Source organism: Podarcis pityusensis (genome assembly GCF_964106645.2).
Source record: "Podarcis pityusensis genome assembly, chromosome: 4".
Lineage (NCBI taxonomy): Eukaryota > Metazoa > Chordata > Lepidosauria > Squamata > Lacertidae > Podarcis > Podarcis pityusensis.
Window position 1 is genome coordinate 13,064,044 of NC_138027.1, and position 19,352 is coordinate 13,083,395.

At 45.5% G+C, this 19,352-nt stretch overlaps 1 protein-coding gene across 7 annotated transcripts in view; it reads right to left on the bottom strand.

Moving 5' to 3' along the window:
* DLG2 (discs large MAGUK scaffold protein 2) overlaps positions 1-19,352 on the bottom strand; it is a gene marked incomplete at its 3' end in the record, with an annotated part of 818,053 nt that overhangs the window by 665,165 nt on the left and 133,536 nt on the right. For all 7 annotated transcript variants that reach the window (XM_081001988.1, XM_081001992.1, XM_081001989.1 and 4 more), the window contains one exon: positions 7,350-7,448. In XM_081001988.1, coding sequence (XP_080858114.1) covers positions 7,350-7,448 — 99 coding nt within the window. The remainder of the gene's footprint in view (positions 1-7,349; positions 7,449-19,352) is intronic.

A 19,352-nucleotide genomic window follows, 5' to 3' on the forward strand; every position in this document is an offset into this window, starting at 1 on the left:
ACCAGGGCTTGAAGGTGTAAAATTGGACAGGAGGGCAAGGAAGTACGAGGATAGAGATAGAAGTCTTGAAGGGCTAACCTCCAGATCCTGCTTTTTGCAAGCAGAAACTACTTCGAAATGAATGGAGGTTGTGTTATAAGACCAATGTAATAGTGAACTCTATTTATTTCAAAGAGGCTTGTGTCTGAAATGTTGTGGTGGATCATGCCCATACGATGCCAAGTTCATTAAATCCTGCTTGTCCTCCTTTCTGGCTAACAACATTGCACCAACAAACACTGGGGTGTTATTTCAAGGAGTAAGATAAACTTGTGCATTAAATCTTTCGCAATGAAATCCGTGGGACTTTTACACTGGTGAAACATGCCCATTGTCTGTACATTTGTTTGAAAGGCTACTTATTAAGCTGATCTCGCTCTCTTAAGCTGGGTCAAATCACTTCCCCCTTTTATATATACACTTGTAATTTCTGTTCTACGACACAGACAGAAATTATATATCATTAGGGTGATTAAGTATCACTGCAGAACGGAACACCACCAATCAGAAAAGTCCTTGAAAATTTTAGCCAGGGGGTGGGGAGTGGGGGAGAAACAGATCACACTTGAAAGCTCAGCCAGTTTTTCAATATACAGTGGTACCTCGGGTTATGAACTTACAGTGGTGCCTCGCAAGACGAAATTAATTCGTTCCGCGAGTTTTGTCGTCTTGCGATTTTTTTCGTCTTGTGAAGCACGGTGTCGGGAAAGTTTTGGAAAAGCTTCAAAAATCACCAAAGTCTTTAAAAACCTCAAAAAAGGCTACCACACCGCATTCTATGAGTTGCTCCTCGAAGTCAAGTCACAACTGTATTAGCGGTGTTAAGAAAAAGGAAACAAACTTGCAAGACGTTTCCGTCTTGCGAAGCAAGCCCATAAGGAAAATCGTCTTGCGAAGCAGCTCAAAAAACAAAAAAACCCTTTCATCTAGCGAGTTTTTTGTCTTGTGAGGCATTCGTCTTGCAAGGTACCACTGTAATTCATTCCGGAAGTCCGTACTTAACCCAAAGCGTTCTTAATCTGAGGCACGCATTCCCTACATAGGCCTCCCGTGGCCCCGGAAGCAGATTGCGTTCGTATCCCGGGGCAAAGTTCGCAACCCGGGACACCTACTTCCGGGTTCATGGAGTTCGTAACCCAAAGTGTTCATTAGCAGAACTGTTCTTAACCCAAGGTACCACTGTACTGTAAATTGTATTCCCTACTCTTCCATAAACAAAATTTATCATAATAGTTCCATTGCTCAAATTAGTACTAAGACAAAAAAAGAATGGGGTACATTTCATAAACATTTTGCTTCCCGCAAAGTGCTTCCTGGGTCTCCCAATCTAAGGGAGGATTTGCACAAAAGAGGGCAAAAGTGTTTGTAGCCCTATAGCTAGATGCCGTCACCACCACTACTAAATGTCAACATTCCCCTCCGTGTCCACATTAGGGATGGAGAGAAATCCAATTCAGTTTGTGTTTAAAGACGAACCAGTCAAATTCAGGCTTTCCGAAATGATATGCAACCCGAAACACAGCCATCCTTAAGCAAGCTGCCTGCCTCTCAATTTTGCAATGCAGAGAATACATATGTTAGTTAGAATAGCACAGGAAAAATGCATTAGGGGACGGGCTTTGGAAAAATTGTGTTTATTAGGCAAAACTGCACGCAACAATGTGTTTATTAGGATAAATTTTCACTGAAAAGCAGATGGATTTTCATTGGGACTGTTTTTTAAAAATCACAAATTGCTGTATAAACAAGGAGAACTGAATTTATGGTTACAACTGAACGAGCGCAGCTGTCAGGTCTGTCCATCCCCAATGTACAGAGGTACACATACACCTTTCACTACTCCACTGTCTAGTATCATTTTTAATGCACTTCCAGCCCTCTTCACCAGCTGCTTCTACACCATTAGAAAAACAACAACAACAACAGCCCACTTCTTCCTAGAAACAGTCAATCTGATTGCTTATAAACTAACTTTGTTCTTCATTTGCCCTCATCAACTTTCTAAAGTAGCCATATCTAACTGGCTCACACAAGGATCTCACTGTTTCTAGGAGTGATGAGGGTAATTAAAAAAAAATGTGCCAAAGCAACAGCCAGTTTGGGCTGTGATCAGTAGCAAACTAGTGCAAACATCAGATTGGAATGGGCCACACCCTGAAACCTCCTTTTTCATAGAACCACAGAATTCTAAAGTTAGAAGGGACCCCAAAGGTCATCTAGTCCAAGCCCCTGGAATGCAGGAATCTCAGCTAAAGCATCCAGGTCTTCAAAACTCAAAAGCTGGCTAAAACAGGTGCAGCAACAGTTTGAATTGTTCCCAGTGGAATTATGAGCAATTATAAATGAATCATATTTAAAGTGGAAAAGGGAAGCTGGGAAATTGGCATTAAGCAACAACTTTCGTAATTCTCTCCAGAAACGTTCTAGTAGTTACAACAATGTATTTTTGGTGGGTTCCATTGTGCAATCGCAAAATGCCTCTTTGGAGCATTAAACAGGATTTTACTTCTTCTGTTTTAATGCATAGAAGAGACACTACAGTGGTACCTCGGGTTACATACACTTCAGGTTACATACGCTTCAGGTTAGACTCCGCTAACCCAAAAATAGTGCTTCAGGTTAAGAACTTTGCTTCAGGATGAGAACAGAAATCGTGCTCTGCTGGCGCGACAACAGCAGGAGGCCCCATTAGCTAAAGTGGTGCTTCAGGTTAAGAACAGTTTCAGGTTAAGAACAGACCTCCAGAACGAATTAAGTACTTAACCCGAGGTACCACTGTATTTTGATTTAGTAACTGGCTAACATTCCCCAATTGGTCAAAAACAGAACATTCATAACAGACTTCCTGGCCTCAAACCAGTGGGGTTAGCTTTCAGAACCCACCTTTCCCAGTGTTTTGGATACAGTGTAAAGGTTTGCTTAGATGGCACTTCTACTGCTATAAAGGTCTGCTTCTTCTTTATTTCTTATGTTATTTTGTGGTGGAGGGTCCTTAGCATTCAGACTAGAATGAGTTTTATTCAGCATGTTTCATGGTGTGTGCATGTTTTTGAGCTGTGTGCCAATTCTATTAAGAAAGCAGTAATAAGGAAACACTGAATTTAACCTTTAACAAAAAGAGCCGAAAAGTATTTAAATTTAGTATTTAAATTCAGCATTTGACATTCAAGAATCACAAAGGTGTAGAAAAACAGAGGTTGCTGTCTTTGCTGCTACAACTGCATCCAGTGACTGAGAATAATTTACTGCTTATCAGTAGAGACCAAAATATGGTCACAGCAATGTAAATAAGGCATTAACATGCTAAACCTCCCATCTCACTGGGACATCTTCAATTAAGTGCATTTATTAAAGGGCAATAGGAAAGAAATCATATTTATCCTTGAACTAAAACACAAGCAGCAGTGACGAATATTCAGAATAAATAATTAGAGCTATCAGCAGATTAAAGCATTCCTAGTCAACTAATTGTGTTCAAAGAGCAGGACGTAATTGTTTGCAAAAGGCCTTTCAGACAGTGCTTTGGCTGCATGGACTCTGTTCTCAGCAGCCAAGCACAGCCAAACTGAGCAGGATTGTACCCTCTGCTCACCAGTTCTCCAATGAAGGGTTCGATCCTGCTGAGTGGAGGGGTGTGCTTTACCAGCACATTCCCCACAGGGAACACGCTGGTAAAGACGACCTCAAAAGGATTGTGAAAGGTCAATTCTGTTCAGTTTGGCTGTACACACCTGTTCCCCTGCTGTGGCCCTCTGGTTTTAAGAGGTTCAAAGTCTAGCGTTGGGCTACTTGAAAGCCCTTTTGCTTAGAACCTGCATTGATCTTTAAAACTATGAAAATCAGAGGTTCACAGAGCAGTGTGGGGCTCTTTGCAAAAGCACTTCAAACAGCCCCACACTGTGCTTTGAAGTCTTAAATACTGGAGGTTCAAAGACTGGCCCCACCCACCCATTAAATTTGGCCCTCTAGGGGTGGGGAGATAAGGATTTGGCCCACTTCTGCCAATGTATTTTTTTCTGCACTAACCTCCCCACCCCTTCTCCTTCTCAGTAACCAACACCACTCAGAACGGGCAGGTGTGTGCCACACACAAACATACCATGCCATCTACTAATGCCTAACATTTTCTGGATACAGATTTAATTGATCCTCTGCAATTAAAGTAATGCAAAATGCTCTAAACTGCCTTATTTCTGCATATTCCAAACAAAATGAAAGTAAATTAAAATAATAAATTATTTAATTAAAATAATGCAGAATGCTCTAAACTGCCTTATTTCTGTATATTCCAAAGAAAATGAGAGTTTGCGAAGATTTTGAAAACAGCACCCAGTTTCTTTGGGTGCTTCTTTTATAAATCCCTGGTTATCCATCACAGCACCTTCCTTATGTAATTATTCTATCACCTATAATGAGACAGCTGTATTGCTTCCACTACCTCTGTGCCCTCTTAGGATGAAGGAAAGTACAGGTAACTGAATTATGTATGCAGTGGCAAAGACCTAAGAAGCATGCTGTACTTATAAGGCACTGTGTCGTTCCAAAGAGGCTCTCAACTCTTAAAGCAGCAATATGCTCTCCAGATCTGCACTTTAATTTCCATCCACTCTTCCTGGCAGAAGGAAGCTGACAGCATTTTTCAAAAAGAGCCACGTGCTCATTTTAAATAGATAACCAACCCCGTAAAACGACAGGCTGTTTTTCTAATAGCACATCATTAACATGCGAGCAACTTCACTTGCAGATATGTCCTGACAAATAGCTCTCTCCATAAGTGAGACAAAGGAGGAGACTTGGGGAATCCCACCGATTTCCTGGCCTTCTTCGAAAAGACCAACTGAAAAGTTGCATCTTTCCATCTGTCTCTGCAGCCGTAGTTAAACTAGAGGTAAATGACTTGCATGGGACGCGGGTGGCGCTGTGGGTTAAACCACTGAGCCTAGGGCTTGCCGATCAGAAGGTCGGCGGTTCGAATCCCCGCAACGGGGTGAGCTCCCATTGCTCAGTCCCTGCTCCTGCCAACCTAGCAGTTTGAAAGCACGTCAAAGGGCAAGTAGATAAATAGGTACCACTCCAGCAGGAAGGTAAATGGTGTTTCTGTGCGCTGCTCTGGTTAGCCAGAAGCAGCTTAGTCATGCTGGCCACATGACCCAGAAGCTGTACGCCGGCTCCCTTGGCCAATAAAGCGAGATGAGCGCCACAACCCCAGAGTCGGTCACAACTGGACCTAATGGTCACGGGTCCCTTTACCCTTTACCTTTATGCAGCAGTACAATTGTCCCTCTATGTTCTGAAGGTGGTATAGCCCCACAAGGATTACAGCACATGGTTTTTTTCCTGGATGTGTATATTGGCAAGAAATAAATTCACATTTTCCATGTTTTTTCACCTCCCTTTACTTTTTAGAAAAAGCATTTCATGACATTTGGGGGATCGAATAAGCATTCCAAGCCCATCAGCTTCTATTTTCTTTTCCTTTTATTTCCAACTTGAGGATATTAAGAGGGAAAGCCCACATCACTTTTTAAATGTTATTTTGAGAGACGCCGAGAAGAGGGAGAAAGGAGCTAGAGAGCTGAAAACTTTCTACGGTCATATAAAAAAGGTGGGGGGAGAGGAGCCTGAAAGAATTGTCACAGCCAAGCTGTAAACCTGTGAAAATATTACATGAATTATAATAACAGAAAGCTTGACACACTTTAACTTTGTCCTGGCAGGCTGGAAGCCTATTATTTATTACAAAGTAGAACGGTAATGAAGAAAATTAACGATGTTAACCCATTTCTCCATTCAAGTTCACTGCTGAGCCGCGAACAGCTATAACTATCATTACTTTGTCAATACAAAACTAATCTCGCCTCCCAGAGCTTTCAGCCTTCTCCTCCAGTTACCTAGAAACTGAGCCATAATTTGCTATGGGGAGCAAACAGAGCCTTAAAACCAAAGAGGTAGCTGCAAAATGATACTGCCCCGTCAATTAATCTTTCCCCAGGGATGCCACTATTCTGCCTGCTACATAGAGAGGCAGGCCATACAAACTACATCTATCAATGATCCCTGTGTCTTTTAAGGTGCTGCAGGAGAGCTTGTGGAACTACAGATGTAGAGGACCCCAAATACCACCACATAGACAATGGTCAGAGGTGGTGGTGGTTGCTGTGCTGTTGTTTGTTTGTTTGTTTGTTTGTTTGTTTGTTTGTTTTGTTTTGTTTGTTTGTTTGTTGTTATGTTTATCTCTTTTCTCCCAGCCTGGGGTTCGCGGCAGCTTACATGTAAATACATTGGTTATGTGATACAGAGTAATTAAACCAAACTAGCTAAAACTGGGGACGCGGGTAGCGCTGTGGGTTAAACCACAGAGCCTAGGACTTGCCAATCAGAAGGTTGGCGGTTCGAATCCCCGTGATGGGGTGAGCTCCCATTGCTCGGTCCCTGCTCCTGCCAACCTAGCAGTTTGAAAGCACGTCAAAGGGCAAGTAGATAAATAGGTACCACTCCAGCAGGAAGGTAAATGGCGTTTCCGTGCGCTGCTCTGGTTCGCCAGAAGCAGCTTAGTCATGCTGGCCACATGACCCGGAAGCTGTACGCTGGCTCCCTCGGCCAGTAAAGCGAGATGAGTGCCGCAACCCCAGAGTCGGTCACGACTGGACCTAATGGTCAGGGGTCCCTTTACCTTTACTAGCTAAAACTGACAATCAAAACACATCTAGAAGCAGCAACTAAAATACAGTTTGCCCTGGAAGCAGCCCAATGGCCAGCATTGCCTACACCTTAGTTTTCAAAGGCCCGTCTGAACAGGAAGGCCTTAGCCTGCCAATGGAAGGATAGCAAAGAGAGAGCCAGTCTTGCCTCTCTTGGGAAGGAATTGAGGAATATGGGAGCAGCCACAGAAAAGGCTCTGCTTTCCTTTGGACCATATCAGCGAGGCTGAGAGGGGGGGTCTTAGCATCAGGGCAGCCCAGGACCTCCATACACACTGCCCAAGCTTGCACCCCAGGGAGGGGAGGTTACTTCAGTGCTGCTCACACAGTGGTTAGGCTTCACCCCCGGAGGCACACTCCATTGTCTCTCGGGACAGACGGATGCCAACAGCAACAACAAAATTCACACCGTGCATGATTTCATACTGCTGTACCATATCTCCCGATAGTTATATAATTTTTTCTGCCAGGTGTCTTCATGTATCCTTCCCTGTTTCTTTGTGCGGACAAATGCTGAGAAAGAGATGGCGTAGATACAGACAACTCTGGTCTGGCCCCTTTTCCACCACAACCATTGGGAGATTGCAAGCATATTGCAATCATTCTTACCTTTGCAGTTTTATCTGTGGAATGATTATCAGAAGATTGGTTCCCTTTGTCCTGGTTTTTGCCTGCTGCCCGTTGTTCTGGCCCATTTGAAGCTGCTGTCTAGAAATAGGAAGGAGGGGAGACATTTCAATAAAACGTTCACCAAGAAAGTAGTAGCACAAACAGAATATATTTCTGAGGGCCCTTCCAGGTGTCCTTATTATTATGCATTCATGCCCTGTACTCCCTTGCCTGGAAGTAAGTTCTGTTGACTTCAGCGGGGCTTACTTCTGAGTAGTCATGCATGGGATCGCACTTTTAAAGGTGAAAACTGCTGAGAGACTTATGCTTTGAGCCTGGAAGGATAACACACACACACACACTTATGCAACGGTCTGAGGACCTCACTGCCCTTGCTATACATTGGTACCTCGGGTTAAGTACTTAATTCATTCCGGAGGTCCGTACTTAACCTGAAACTGTTCTTAACCTGAAGCACCACTTTAGCTAATGGAACCTCCTGCTGCTGCTGTGCCACCAGAGCAAAATTTCTGTTCTCATCCTGAAGCAAAGTTCTTAACCTGAAGCAATATTTCTGGGTTAGCGGAGTCTGCAACCTGAAGCGTATGTAACCTGAAGGGTATGTAACCCGAGGCACCACTGTATTTGAATACATTTTTCATAACCATTTTGGGTGAATACTTATCTGGACATTTGCATGGCTTATATCGACGTATGTGTTTGAATTAAGATGGGTGTGTTGATGGTGACTATATTCTCAGTGTGAGCTGGTGGGGGTTTTCATCCGTTCTTTCTGTTTTTCTTTTCTTCGTTTGTTATTAAGCCAGCACTTTGGGAGCAAACTGGGAGCCAGTGTAGATCTTTAAACACTGGCAAGGTATTTGAAAGATTGGCAATGTCTACCTAGTCATATATCCATCTCTACCTTCTCCCACCATCTCTCGCATTTTTCCACCCGTTGTAAAGCATTCAGCTTGTGAAGACCTCCAGTATGAGTGATCCACCAATGGTTTAAATGGCAGTGGTTGACTAAATAATTATAAATTTCCTACATTCAATCAACGCTATAGAACGAAGCTCTGGCTGCATTTCAGTTGGCTTCCCCCTCGTTCCCGGCCGTAATGAAAAAGCAGCACAATCTGACATTGAAAATGGCACATTCTGACAACATTAACAGCTTCATACATTAAGTAGCCCATAAAACTGCAGCAATATATTCAGATGGGCTCAGGAAGGTGCTTCTTAACCCCATATCCATGATTAAGGAAGAGCTTAGTCACAAATCACACCAGCATAGGTTTTGCAACCATCCTTCATTTATATAACAGGAAATAAAGATGTGCATTTGTGAACAATGCATTTGTGAACCACTTTGATGTTTGTTTTTACAATCAAGTGGCATAGAAATTTTAGGACTAGGACTAAACCTGCCTGGGTGACCCCCGCTGCCTGGGATAAGGGGCAGGTATTCTCACGCTGTGTCCAGGATTCCTGTCAAGGCTTTGTTTCATTTATTTTTTTACCTTCATAATTCGAAGGGAGCCACTGACATTTCAGCCAGCCTTTTGTCTGGAAAAAAACCCTACCCAGCACTTGTGTATCTCAGCGGTAGGTTTGGTTTTCTTTGGCTTGGTGCATTCCTAGCTGTCCAGGGATGATCTAGTATATTTTGCAAAGCCTCCCTAGAGGGTTTGCACCATGCTGCTATTTGGATGCCTGTGAGCCATCTGTTAAAAACATATGGTCTAAATTTAAAATTGTCTGCAGACCATAAAAGGATCTTAACGTCTTCAGCAGGGCCAGCCTACCCATGAGGCAAAGTGAGGCAACTCCTTCCTGCAGCAGGATCCACAGGGACAGCAGATCCCAATGCCAACCTTTGTTCCCCCTCCAACTTCCTGGGAGTAGATCCCCGCTTTTTTCTTAGTGGGGAAGTGGCACTATTTTGTGGCTCACCCCCATTGCTAAAATGTCTTGGGCTTGCCCAAGGCTTCAGAGTCCCCAGTATCACCCAGTGCACACTCCAAAGCTGAGTGTACCTTTTGTAGCCTTGGAGCCCCTGCCCACGCCTGCTGTGACATCACAGCAAATCAACCAATGGCACCAAGAGAGATGGAGCATGTTAAAACATGCTTGAGCCTAGATGGCCATTGGCTGCTTGACCCACCTCCCTCAATACCTTTGGTCAGAACCGCAGTCATGAGACGCTGGAAGAAAACATTCAGGACTCCAAAAGCATAGTAAGTGGTGTTATGTACTGAAGTTCTCACCCTTGGCCAGCAGGGGAATACTGTAGATAGTTATGCAAATAAGGGATCGAAAGTGATGTTCAGTGATTGGATAGTTTTAGAAAATTGTTACAGTTACGTTGTACTGGAGCTCTAAGCAGGCTGACTGAACCCTTCAGTTCAGTTCTGTTCTGGCCTGTGAATAAACAAGAACTGTTTGAAGAATTGCTGTGTCGTCTGATATGTTTACCCACAACTTAACAAGTGGGATAATGAGAATCCCGGGGTCGGAATGGTTGTAGCTGAGTGGTAGAGGACATGCCATGCATGCAAATGGTACCAAGTTCAATTCCCAGCATTGCCAGGTAAGGGTGGGAAAGAGTTCTGTTTCAAAGCTTTGAACACCCTTAGAGGTCACTGCAGATCAACTCCAGCCATCCTAGCCAATGGCCACCAGGTTCTTTAACACCAGGTTAAGGTAAGGTTGCCAGATTTTTTTTCAGTGAATCCGGGGACACTTTTCAACTTCAATGGATTTTGTATGGGGACTGTATGGGGAACGGATAACGGGGACGGCTGGTAACCTTAGGTTAAGGAAGTCTGGTATAGACAATACTGAGCTAGATGGACCAATACGTACAGAAGAGCCTGTTGGATCAGGCCAGCGAACCATCTAGTCCAGCTTCCTATTCTCACTCTCAGGGGCGTCTTAAGCATATCCGTCACCATGGTGCAAAGATCCCTCCGGCTCCCGGCCCTGCCCCCCCCCCCCGTTTCCCAGAGTTGTCAACCTTCTTTAAGAGGGGGGGACCGCAAAGTTGTTGAACTTTTTAAGGAAAGGTTCCCCAGAGTTGTTGACTTTTTTTTAGGGAGCTGACAGCTGACACCACGCTTACACATTAACAAGCCCTTAGAACAAAATAAAATGAAAAGAAGAAAATCTAATGAAGTCCTCAATTCCAAAGCAAGACTCATTCAAGGCTCAGCAGTTCTTCTAATTCATCCTCATGATTCAAATCACCACATATCAAAAAGTTAAAGCAATCACCAGTTTGTTGTTCTTTAAATAAATTGATAAAGACACAGAGAATGAAGTTCCCAGCCAATTTGTGTTTAAGTAAAAAAGCTGACGTTTTCAAATATTGTGGGGGGTGGGGTGGGGGTGGATGTAAATTAGTGACATCCTGAACCTAAAAAAGACCCAAAACCTGCGTCACAAAGGCTGCAGCCCTAAGTGCACTTACCTGAAAGTAAGCCCTGCTGAATCTAATAGGACCTTAAAACCCGCCCCCGTCTTTAAAGGACTTTTTGTTGGTGTTTGCTTTTAACCACTAAGTGCATGGAGAGCACGCTCTTGAGTCCATCCTTACCTCTGAACTGAGTCCTAATGGTAGCGCGCGCGCCCCTCAGCTTTCCCCTCCCACCGCCCCAAATCTGAACGAATCCCTCCACCTTTTTCCTTGACCCGGCGCCCCCCGTCCTCCCCGCCCCCTGCGCTGGGCAGCTCAAGGCTCGCTTGCCACACGGGCTTCCTCAGCAGTCCAGCTACTGCCGCGGGGCGGGCAGGAGGGAGAAGGGCGCTGTGTAGCTTTGCATGCCGCCGTCGCTGCCTCCTCTCCCAGGTAGGAAGGGAGAGCGCGCAGCTGGCCATAGGAAGAGGCGCCACTGCCGCCCAGCATGCCCTCGCAGCTGTTCCCGGTCGATCCCGGACTCCCACTGCTGGGCGTCCCAATGGGCGGGCGCAGTGCGCCACTAACCCTAATGGGTAAGACGGCCCTGATCACACTGGCCAACCAAATGCCAGTGGCAAGCCTCCAAGCAGGGCCTGACTCCACAGGAATCAGCTTCCTCCGTTTGTAAAGCTTTCGGTATTGTTTTCTGTTTCCATGCTGTGATTGAGTTGCATTATTACACTGTTGACTTTAAATTGCAAACCCATTTGACCTTATTTAAATAAAGCAATGAAATCAAAAGCTGTAACACCTTAAGTGGGTGTGCACTGTCTTTGACATGGGTGGTACCTCCACCACTAGCTTTGACACCTCACCCAGCATAAGATGAGAGCAGACCTGCAGGATCAGGCCAAACACCCATCAAGTCCAGCATCTTATTGTCGCAGATGCCAATGGGAAGCCTGAAAGAGAGGCAAATGGGCTGGTGATGTCCAGACACAGTAATAAGAAAAGTCTGCAAAACAAATGTCAAAACAAATGTTTGCAGCTCCAAATCCCCCCCAAAAAATCACATGAAGCCACAAGGAGCTACCTTTACTTAAGAAGACTTCCCTTCAGTTCTTTTATTTGCTAATTAGATTGGGGTACTTTTAAGACTGGCATTTTCAACAAGCTTTGGTAAGCCAAGAACCCTATACAGGCAAAAAAATTAGCTGAGATCTGTATATATCCCAGTAAGTTCCACATTTAAATGTCAGCTCCCAGTACAGAATGTATACATATTTCCTAGGACTGCTAAGTAACATACAAATGCCACATATATATTTGGAATGGTTTGGAAGGAGGGGATGATGCAGCCAAGGTTCCCCTCCTGCACCCAAGACCCATTACTCATCCCAGTGTTTTCATCCACCCTGCTGTGGGATCGGAGGAGGAATAACCTGGGGAAAACTATGGCTGCATCATTTCCCACATTCTTGAGATTCCTAAAGGTGTATGTAGAACCCCTGGATTGTGGTTAGTGAGACTGGACTTATCCTTGCAGAAGCCATGCTGGTTCTGCTTCAGCAAGGCTTGTTCTTCTTTATGCTTGGCAATTGTATAATTAACAATAGTTTCCACCAGTTTTCCTTGAACAGACATTAAGTTAACCAGTCTGCAATTTCCTAGATCCTGCTACATCCCTTTTTAGAAATGGTGTTGACAGCCTTCCAGTCCTCGGATATGGAGGCTGAACTTAAGGATGTAACATATTTTTCTTAGAAGATCAACAGTTTCAAATCTGAGTTCTTTTTAAAAAAAAAAAATTGTCAGAAGCATTTGACTGTGTCGACCACAGCAAACTATGACAAGTTCTTAAAGAAATGGGAGTGCCTGATGACCTCATCTGTCTCCTGAGAAATCTCTATGTGGGACCAGAAGCTACAGTTAGAACTGGATATGGAACAACTGATTGGTTCAAAATTGGGAAAGGAGTACGACAAGGCTGTATATTGTCTCCCTGCTTATTTAACTTATATGCAGAATTCATCATGCGAAAGGCAGGACTGGATTAATCCCAAACTGGAATTAAGATTGCCGGAAGAAATATCAACAACCTCATATATGCAGATGACACAACCTTGATGGCAGAAAGCGAGGAGGAATTAAAGAACTTTTTAATGAGGGTGAAAGAGGAGAGCGCAAAATATGGTCTGAAGCTGAACATCAAAAAAAACTAAGATCGTGGCCACTAGTCCCATCACCTCCTGGCAAATAGAAGGGGAAGAAATGGAGGCAATGAGATTTTCCTTTCTTGGGTTCCATGATCACTGCAGATGGTGACAGCAGTCACGAAATTAAAAGACGCCTGCTTCTTGGGAGAAAAGCAATGACAAACCTAGACAGCATCTTAAAAAGCAGAGACATCACCTTGCCGACAAAGGTCCATGCAGTTAGAGCTATGGCTTTCCCAGTAGTGATGTATGGAAGTGAGAGCTGGACCATAAAGAAGGCTGATTGCCGAAGAATTGATGCTTTTGAATTATGGTGCTGGAGGAGACTCTTGAGAGTCCCATGGACTGCAAGAAGATCAAACCTATCCATTCTGAAGGAAATCAGCCCTGATTGCTCACTGGAAGGACAGATCCTGAAGCTGAGGCTCCAATACTTTGGCCACCTCATGAGAAGAGAAGACTCCCTGGAAAAGACCCTGATGTTGGGAGAGATTGAGGGCACAAGGAGAAGGGGACAACAGAGGATGAGATGGTTGGACAGTGTTCTCGAAGCTACCAGCATGAGTTTGACCAAACTGCGGGAGGCAGTGGAAGACAGGAGTGCCTGGCGTGCTGTGGTCCATGGGGTCAGGAAGAGTCAGACACGACTAAACAACAAAAACAATGCCAGCTGCTGGAAATCAGAAGTGGGGAGAGTGGTATTGCACTCAGGTCTTGCTTGTGAGTTAACTATAGCCATCTGTTTGGCCATCGTGAGAACATCGTGAGAACTTAGTGTTCCTGCAGTTTCAGATTAAATATATGACATGGATCTTTGGCACAATCTAGCAGGGCTCTTCTTAAGTTTTTAATTTCTTCAATTTAATTTAAGGTAATCACAGTGACAGGCATCAATTTAAAATGTGCATATATTTATTGGAGCAGCATGGTTTTTACCGACTTCTAGGAAACATTTTGATCCTTTCAGCAGTCTATAAAATAGGTTGCTTTGATATACTGGCACATCCTGGTGACAACAGGAATCTGTCAATTAATCTATCATACTGATAATCAAAGGCTCCTAGAAGCACACGATGCTGGGAGATATTGACTTTTATTAAATTAACTGCTTGGGAAATAAATGCTGCTCCAATCATTAAAGCGTTTAAAGAGCTACAGGGGAAAGTGCAAAATACATAACCACATGCGCCCAAGTCGCTAATTTCACAGAATATTAATGTAAATTAATTAATTAAGCAGATGTACAGCGACCACATGGCCTCCTGGGATGAACACAGAACATTGGGGAAGATGTGAATGCAAGAAAAAATAGTGAGTCACTCGCCTGTGTATAAGGTTACAAGCTGAAAATGATCAATGGGAAGAAAAATATATTTGGCTTAAGCATAAGTCACTTTCTGTAAGTGACAAAGTCTGGCTTGGTGTGGACAGAGGTGAGTGTGCGGGTTCCAGAGAAAGAAATATTCAGAAACATTAATCTCCCTCTTTTTCCTCCCTCTGCCACACTCTTTTCTGTGGGAATTAGACTGCAGTTCCCATTTGCAGAGTATGTGGAAGACAGCCCTGGGTCTTTTGACCTTTTAGTTCTCTCTTCCCTCCTAGAAAACCACACAAGACACTCTTCATTTAAAGTTTAAAGAACATGTAGCTTTTACTTAGTGTGCCTGCAGTTTCAGGTTAAATATATTTACAAGGTAGGTAGGTGGGTGTTTCTTTTTGTTCAGACCCTCCAGGTGTCCCTATTTTCCAGGGACAGTCCCGGATTTACAGAAGCCGTCCCAGTTTCTGATTTGATCCCGGAATGTCCCAGTTTTCGTCCCTATTCTCATCTGAGAAATGTTGGAGGGTATGGAGTTATGTTATGTTCCCCACCGAGCCAAGGAGACAAGTAACTATACTTTAGAAGACACCTGAAGGCAGCCCTGTATAGGGAAGGTTTTTATAAAAAAATGTTTAACGTTTTATTGTGCTTTTATATACCGTATTTTTACGTCTACAAGATGCCCCCATGTATAAGATGACCCCTATTTTTGGAGCCCAAAATTAAGAACTAATTAATTGCAACATTCCGTGTATAAGACGACCCCTAATTTTAAACTTTAAAAATTTGGTGGGAAATATAGCCTTATACACGGAAAAATACAATATGTTGGAAGCCGCCCAGAGTGGCTGGGGCAGCCCAATCAGGTGGGTTGGGTATAAATAATAAAATAATTATTATTATTATTATTATTATTATTATCCCATTAAATCAAGTCCTGCTCTCTGGGGCAGCAGAACACAAGTCTCTGCCTCCTTTTAAGTAAGATGCTGGAGGAGAAATCTGGGACCTTCAGATTGCCAAGCATGTGAATTACCACTAAACTACAGTGTGTCCCTTCTCCAGAGGAAATACCGTATTTTTCGCCCTATAGGACGCACTTTTTTCCCTCCAAAAATGAAGGGGAAATGTGTGTGCATCCTATGGGGTGAATGCAGGCTTTCACTGAAGCCTGGAGAGCGAGAGCAGTCGGTGCGCACCGACCCCTCTCGCTCTCCAGGCTTCAGGAGAGCCCCAGCGCCAGCCCCACAAGGTCGGGGGACAGAGGGAGGCGGAACGCCGCCATCCCGCTGTCTCCCGAAGTGGTTTGGAGGCTGACGGCGGGGAGACCCCGCCGCCAGCCCCGCAAGCTCCGGGGACAGTGGGGAGGCGCAGCGTGTCTTCCCGCTGTCCCCGGACCTGATCTGAAGGCGGGCAGCGGGGAGAAGAGCGCTTCTCCCCGCTGCCTGCCCCACAAGCTCCGGGGACAGCTGGGAGGCGCAGCGCATCTCCCCACTGTCCCCGGACCTGGTCTGAAGGCGGGCGGCAGGGAGAAGAGCGCTTCTCCCCGCTGCCTGCCCCGCAAGCTCCAGGGACAGCTGGGAGGCGCAGCGCGTCTCCCCGCTGTCCCCGGACCTGGTCTGAAGGCGGGCGGCGGGGAGAAGAGCGCTTCTCCCCGATGCCTGCCCCGCAAGCTCCGGGGACAGCTGGGAGGCGCAGCGCGTCTTCCCGCTGTCCCCGGACCTGATCTGAAGGCGGACGGCAGGGAGAAGAGCGCTTCTCCCCGCTGCCTGCCCCACAAGCTCCGGGGACAGCTGGGAGGCGCAGCACGTCTTCCCGCTGTCCCCGGACCTGGTCTGAAGGCGGGCTGCGGGGAGAAGAGTGCTTCTCCCCGCTGCCGGCCCCACAAGCGCCTGGGGGGGGGAAATAAAAATTTTTTTCTTTATTTCCCCCCCAAAAAACTTGATGTGTCCTATGGGCCGGTGCGTCCTATGGGGCGAAAAATACGGTACACTGCGAGAAGTGAGGTTACAGGGAACCAGGCAGAGGGCCTTCTCGATAGTGGCACCCTGCCTGTGGAACGCCCTCCCATCAGAGGTCAAGGAAATAAACAACTGTCTGACTTTTAGAAGACATCTGAAGGCAGCCCTGTTTTGGGAAGTTTGTAATGTTTGATGTTTTATTCTGTTTTTGTCCTCTGTTGGGAGCCACCCAGAGCGGCTGGGGAAACCCAGTCAGATGGGTGGGATATAAGTAATAAAATGATGATGACGACGATGATGTTTCTGTCTAGAGACCACATCTCACATATGCAATAACCTTTCAATTACAGAAACTGCACCTTGATGGCCATCGCCATTCCTGCCATAACTCCCAAGTTATGCTGTGAAAGTTTTGATTCCACCAACCCAAAAGGCCTTTCAGCCCATCAGGCAAAGGGTGGTGGGTTTACAGGAATGAAGATACTGGATGAGGGTGTATCAGGGTAAAAAAGAGAATGGTATCCAAGAAAGTACATCTTAAGATCTGCTCCTCCTAAGCGAAACTGGTATTATTAAACAAATCCCTCGAAATCCAGAGGAAAAACAGGCAATTTGAAGCTCAGCTATGGCTTAATGGGTTTCTTTGGCAACAGCATCCTGCAGTAGCTAAATTGCATTTAAGACAAGAGGGCAAATCAAGTGTCCTGCCATTATAGGCTGCCCACGTGGGGTTAGTCCAGATTTGCAAGAGGGCAAACAGTACCCAGCCTCTATCAGTACAAAGGTAAGAAAGCAAAGCCCTTAGCCAAGCCTAAGTAACTGGAAAGAAAATGATGGGGGGGGGGGAGTAATTAGAAATAGTGAGTATGACTAATTATTTTAGACTGGATGCTATTGGGGCAATACTCTAATTAGCAAAGACAATGTTTGTGTTTCTTGGTTAGATCATGCTTTTTGAGCCTGGGTACATAAATCACAGCCTTCGTATGCCAATTGCCATAACAACTTGATAACCCTTTTCCGTTTGTCATTTTTCATCACATCATTCTGCTTCCACCTCCATCCTCCTTTGTAGCCAGCAATCTTGTTGCTATGATAGGGCATTTCATAGCTTACTTTTGTGTTTGCTAGCTTCATAGTAGATCAGGGAGGGTCCATTTGGTACCTTCTAGATGGTTTGGACAACGTCCATGATCCTTGATCATTGACCACACTGGCTGTGGCTTATGGGGTTTTTAGTCTATAATGGCATCTGTGGGTACCGTATACCCATGTGGCACCATAGGTTTAGCTATTGTAATGAAACGTTGGGTCCTTGGGGGTGAAAGGAGAGTGTGTGGTGAACAATCCCATCCACCTTAACACCATTGATGGGTGCAGTTGCTTGGTTAGGAATATAATTTTTTTTTCCCCAGCTCATAATGCACACTGTATTCCAAATTGAGCATCCTTGAGCATTTATAGCTCAGATAAACTGTAGAATTTTGGTCCTAGTACTCATGCTAATGCTAGTGAGCAAGGGAATCTGGATCCTGACTAATTTGGCTCCAGTTTTATCCTATAAGCGTGGGTACTAAATTACTAAGGTATTGGCCACTCGACTGATCATTTTGCCAATTCCAGTCATTAAGGTCCAGATACCGTATTTTTCGCCCTATAGGACGCATTTTTCCCCTCCAAAAATGAAGGGGAAATGTGTGTGCAATCCTATGGGGTGAATGCAGGCTTTCGCTGAAGCCTGGAGAGCGAGAGGGGTCGGTGCGCACCGACCCCTCTCGCTCTCCAGGCTTCAGGAAGGTATCTGCAAGTCTGAGGAGCCTGGCGGGAGTTCACGCAGCTCTCCCACGGCTTGCGGAGAGCTTGCCTGCACCTAGAAGCTTGGGGCACGCTTAGCTCAGCACGCCCCAGGCTTCGGGCTTCGCGCAGCTCTCCGCAAGCCGTGGGAGAGCTGCGCGAAGTCGCGCAGCTCTCCCACGGCTTGCGGATAGCAGCCTGTTCTGGGGGCTGGGGTCGGGGGAAGCTCGGGCTTCCCCCGCCCCAGCCCCGCACCTGGGGGGGGGGAATAAATTTTTTTTCTTTATTTCCCCCCCAAAAAACTAGGTGCGCACTATGGGCCGGTGCGCCCTATGGGGCGAAAAATATGGTAGTTATAGCTCAGATCCCGTGAAATTCATCTGCCCCAGGTGCAACAAAACATGTCTCTCACATATCGGTCTCTACAGCCACAGCTGGCGCTGTTTTCTTCCAAATGCTTGACTTCACCCCCAAAGGCACATTCCTCCATTGTTTCTCGAGACAGACAGATGCATATCACCAAACATATTGCAGAAACAGCTCACTGTAGTTGCTTCATTGCTCATAAACATAACCTGCAGTCAGATTCCCAAGTGCTTCCTTTGAAATACTTCTATGGTTGCATTAAAATACGATACATCTAACGTGGCAGTGAATAGAACATCTTCTAAATATTATCACCTTTACTGTGGTACTCAGCAGGGCTGTTCTTTCTCTCTATTGCCATTTATTTGAGAAATGGAAGCTATAGCTGCAGGGATTAGATTAGATCCAGCGATAATGGGAGCAGAGATAAAGCAGAATACATAGCGACGCACGGACGATGCCGAATTGAAGTTGTCTCTTTGGTGAAACTGCCTATTGAGGGGAGGCCGTACTTTGCATGCAAAAGATTCCAGGTTTAATTCCATGCATGTCCAGCTACAAAATGCTGAAGAGCCAATGCAGATCTGGGGCTGGGCTGCTGGAAGATGTAGCCAGAAACATATACCGGGCACCAGGTTGGAGAAGCCTGGTATAGATAACACTGAATCTGATGGATTTTTGTCTTCTCTTTTTGCTTTTTAATGGTGTCAGGGAACTGCCATCAGCTCAGAGGCGAGAGGTGGAAGGGCAGTTGGGTTACAGGGAGCCTCCAAAGATCGTGAGAAGCAGCACTTCCTCTGCGGAGGAGGGAAGCCACGCCTCCAGTGGGGAAGGGATGCAGGGCTTGGAGGACGCAAGGGAGAGCCCCAGCACCGAGCATGAGCAAAGTGGGGGGGAGGCAGGTCCCCCTTTGCCCACGCCCACTCTGCGCAGTCGGTTCACGTG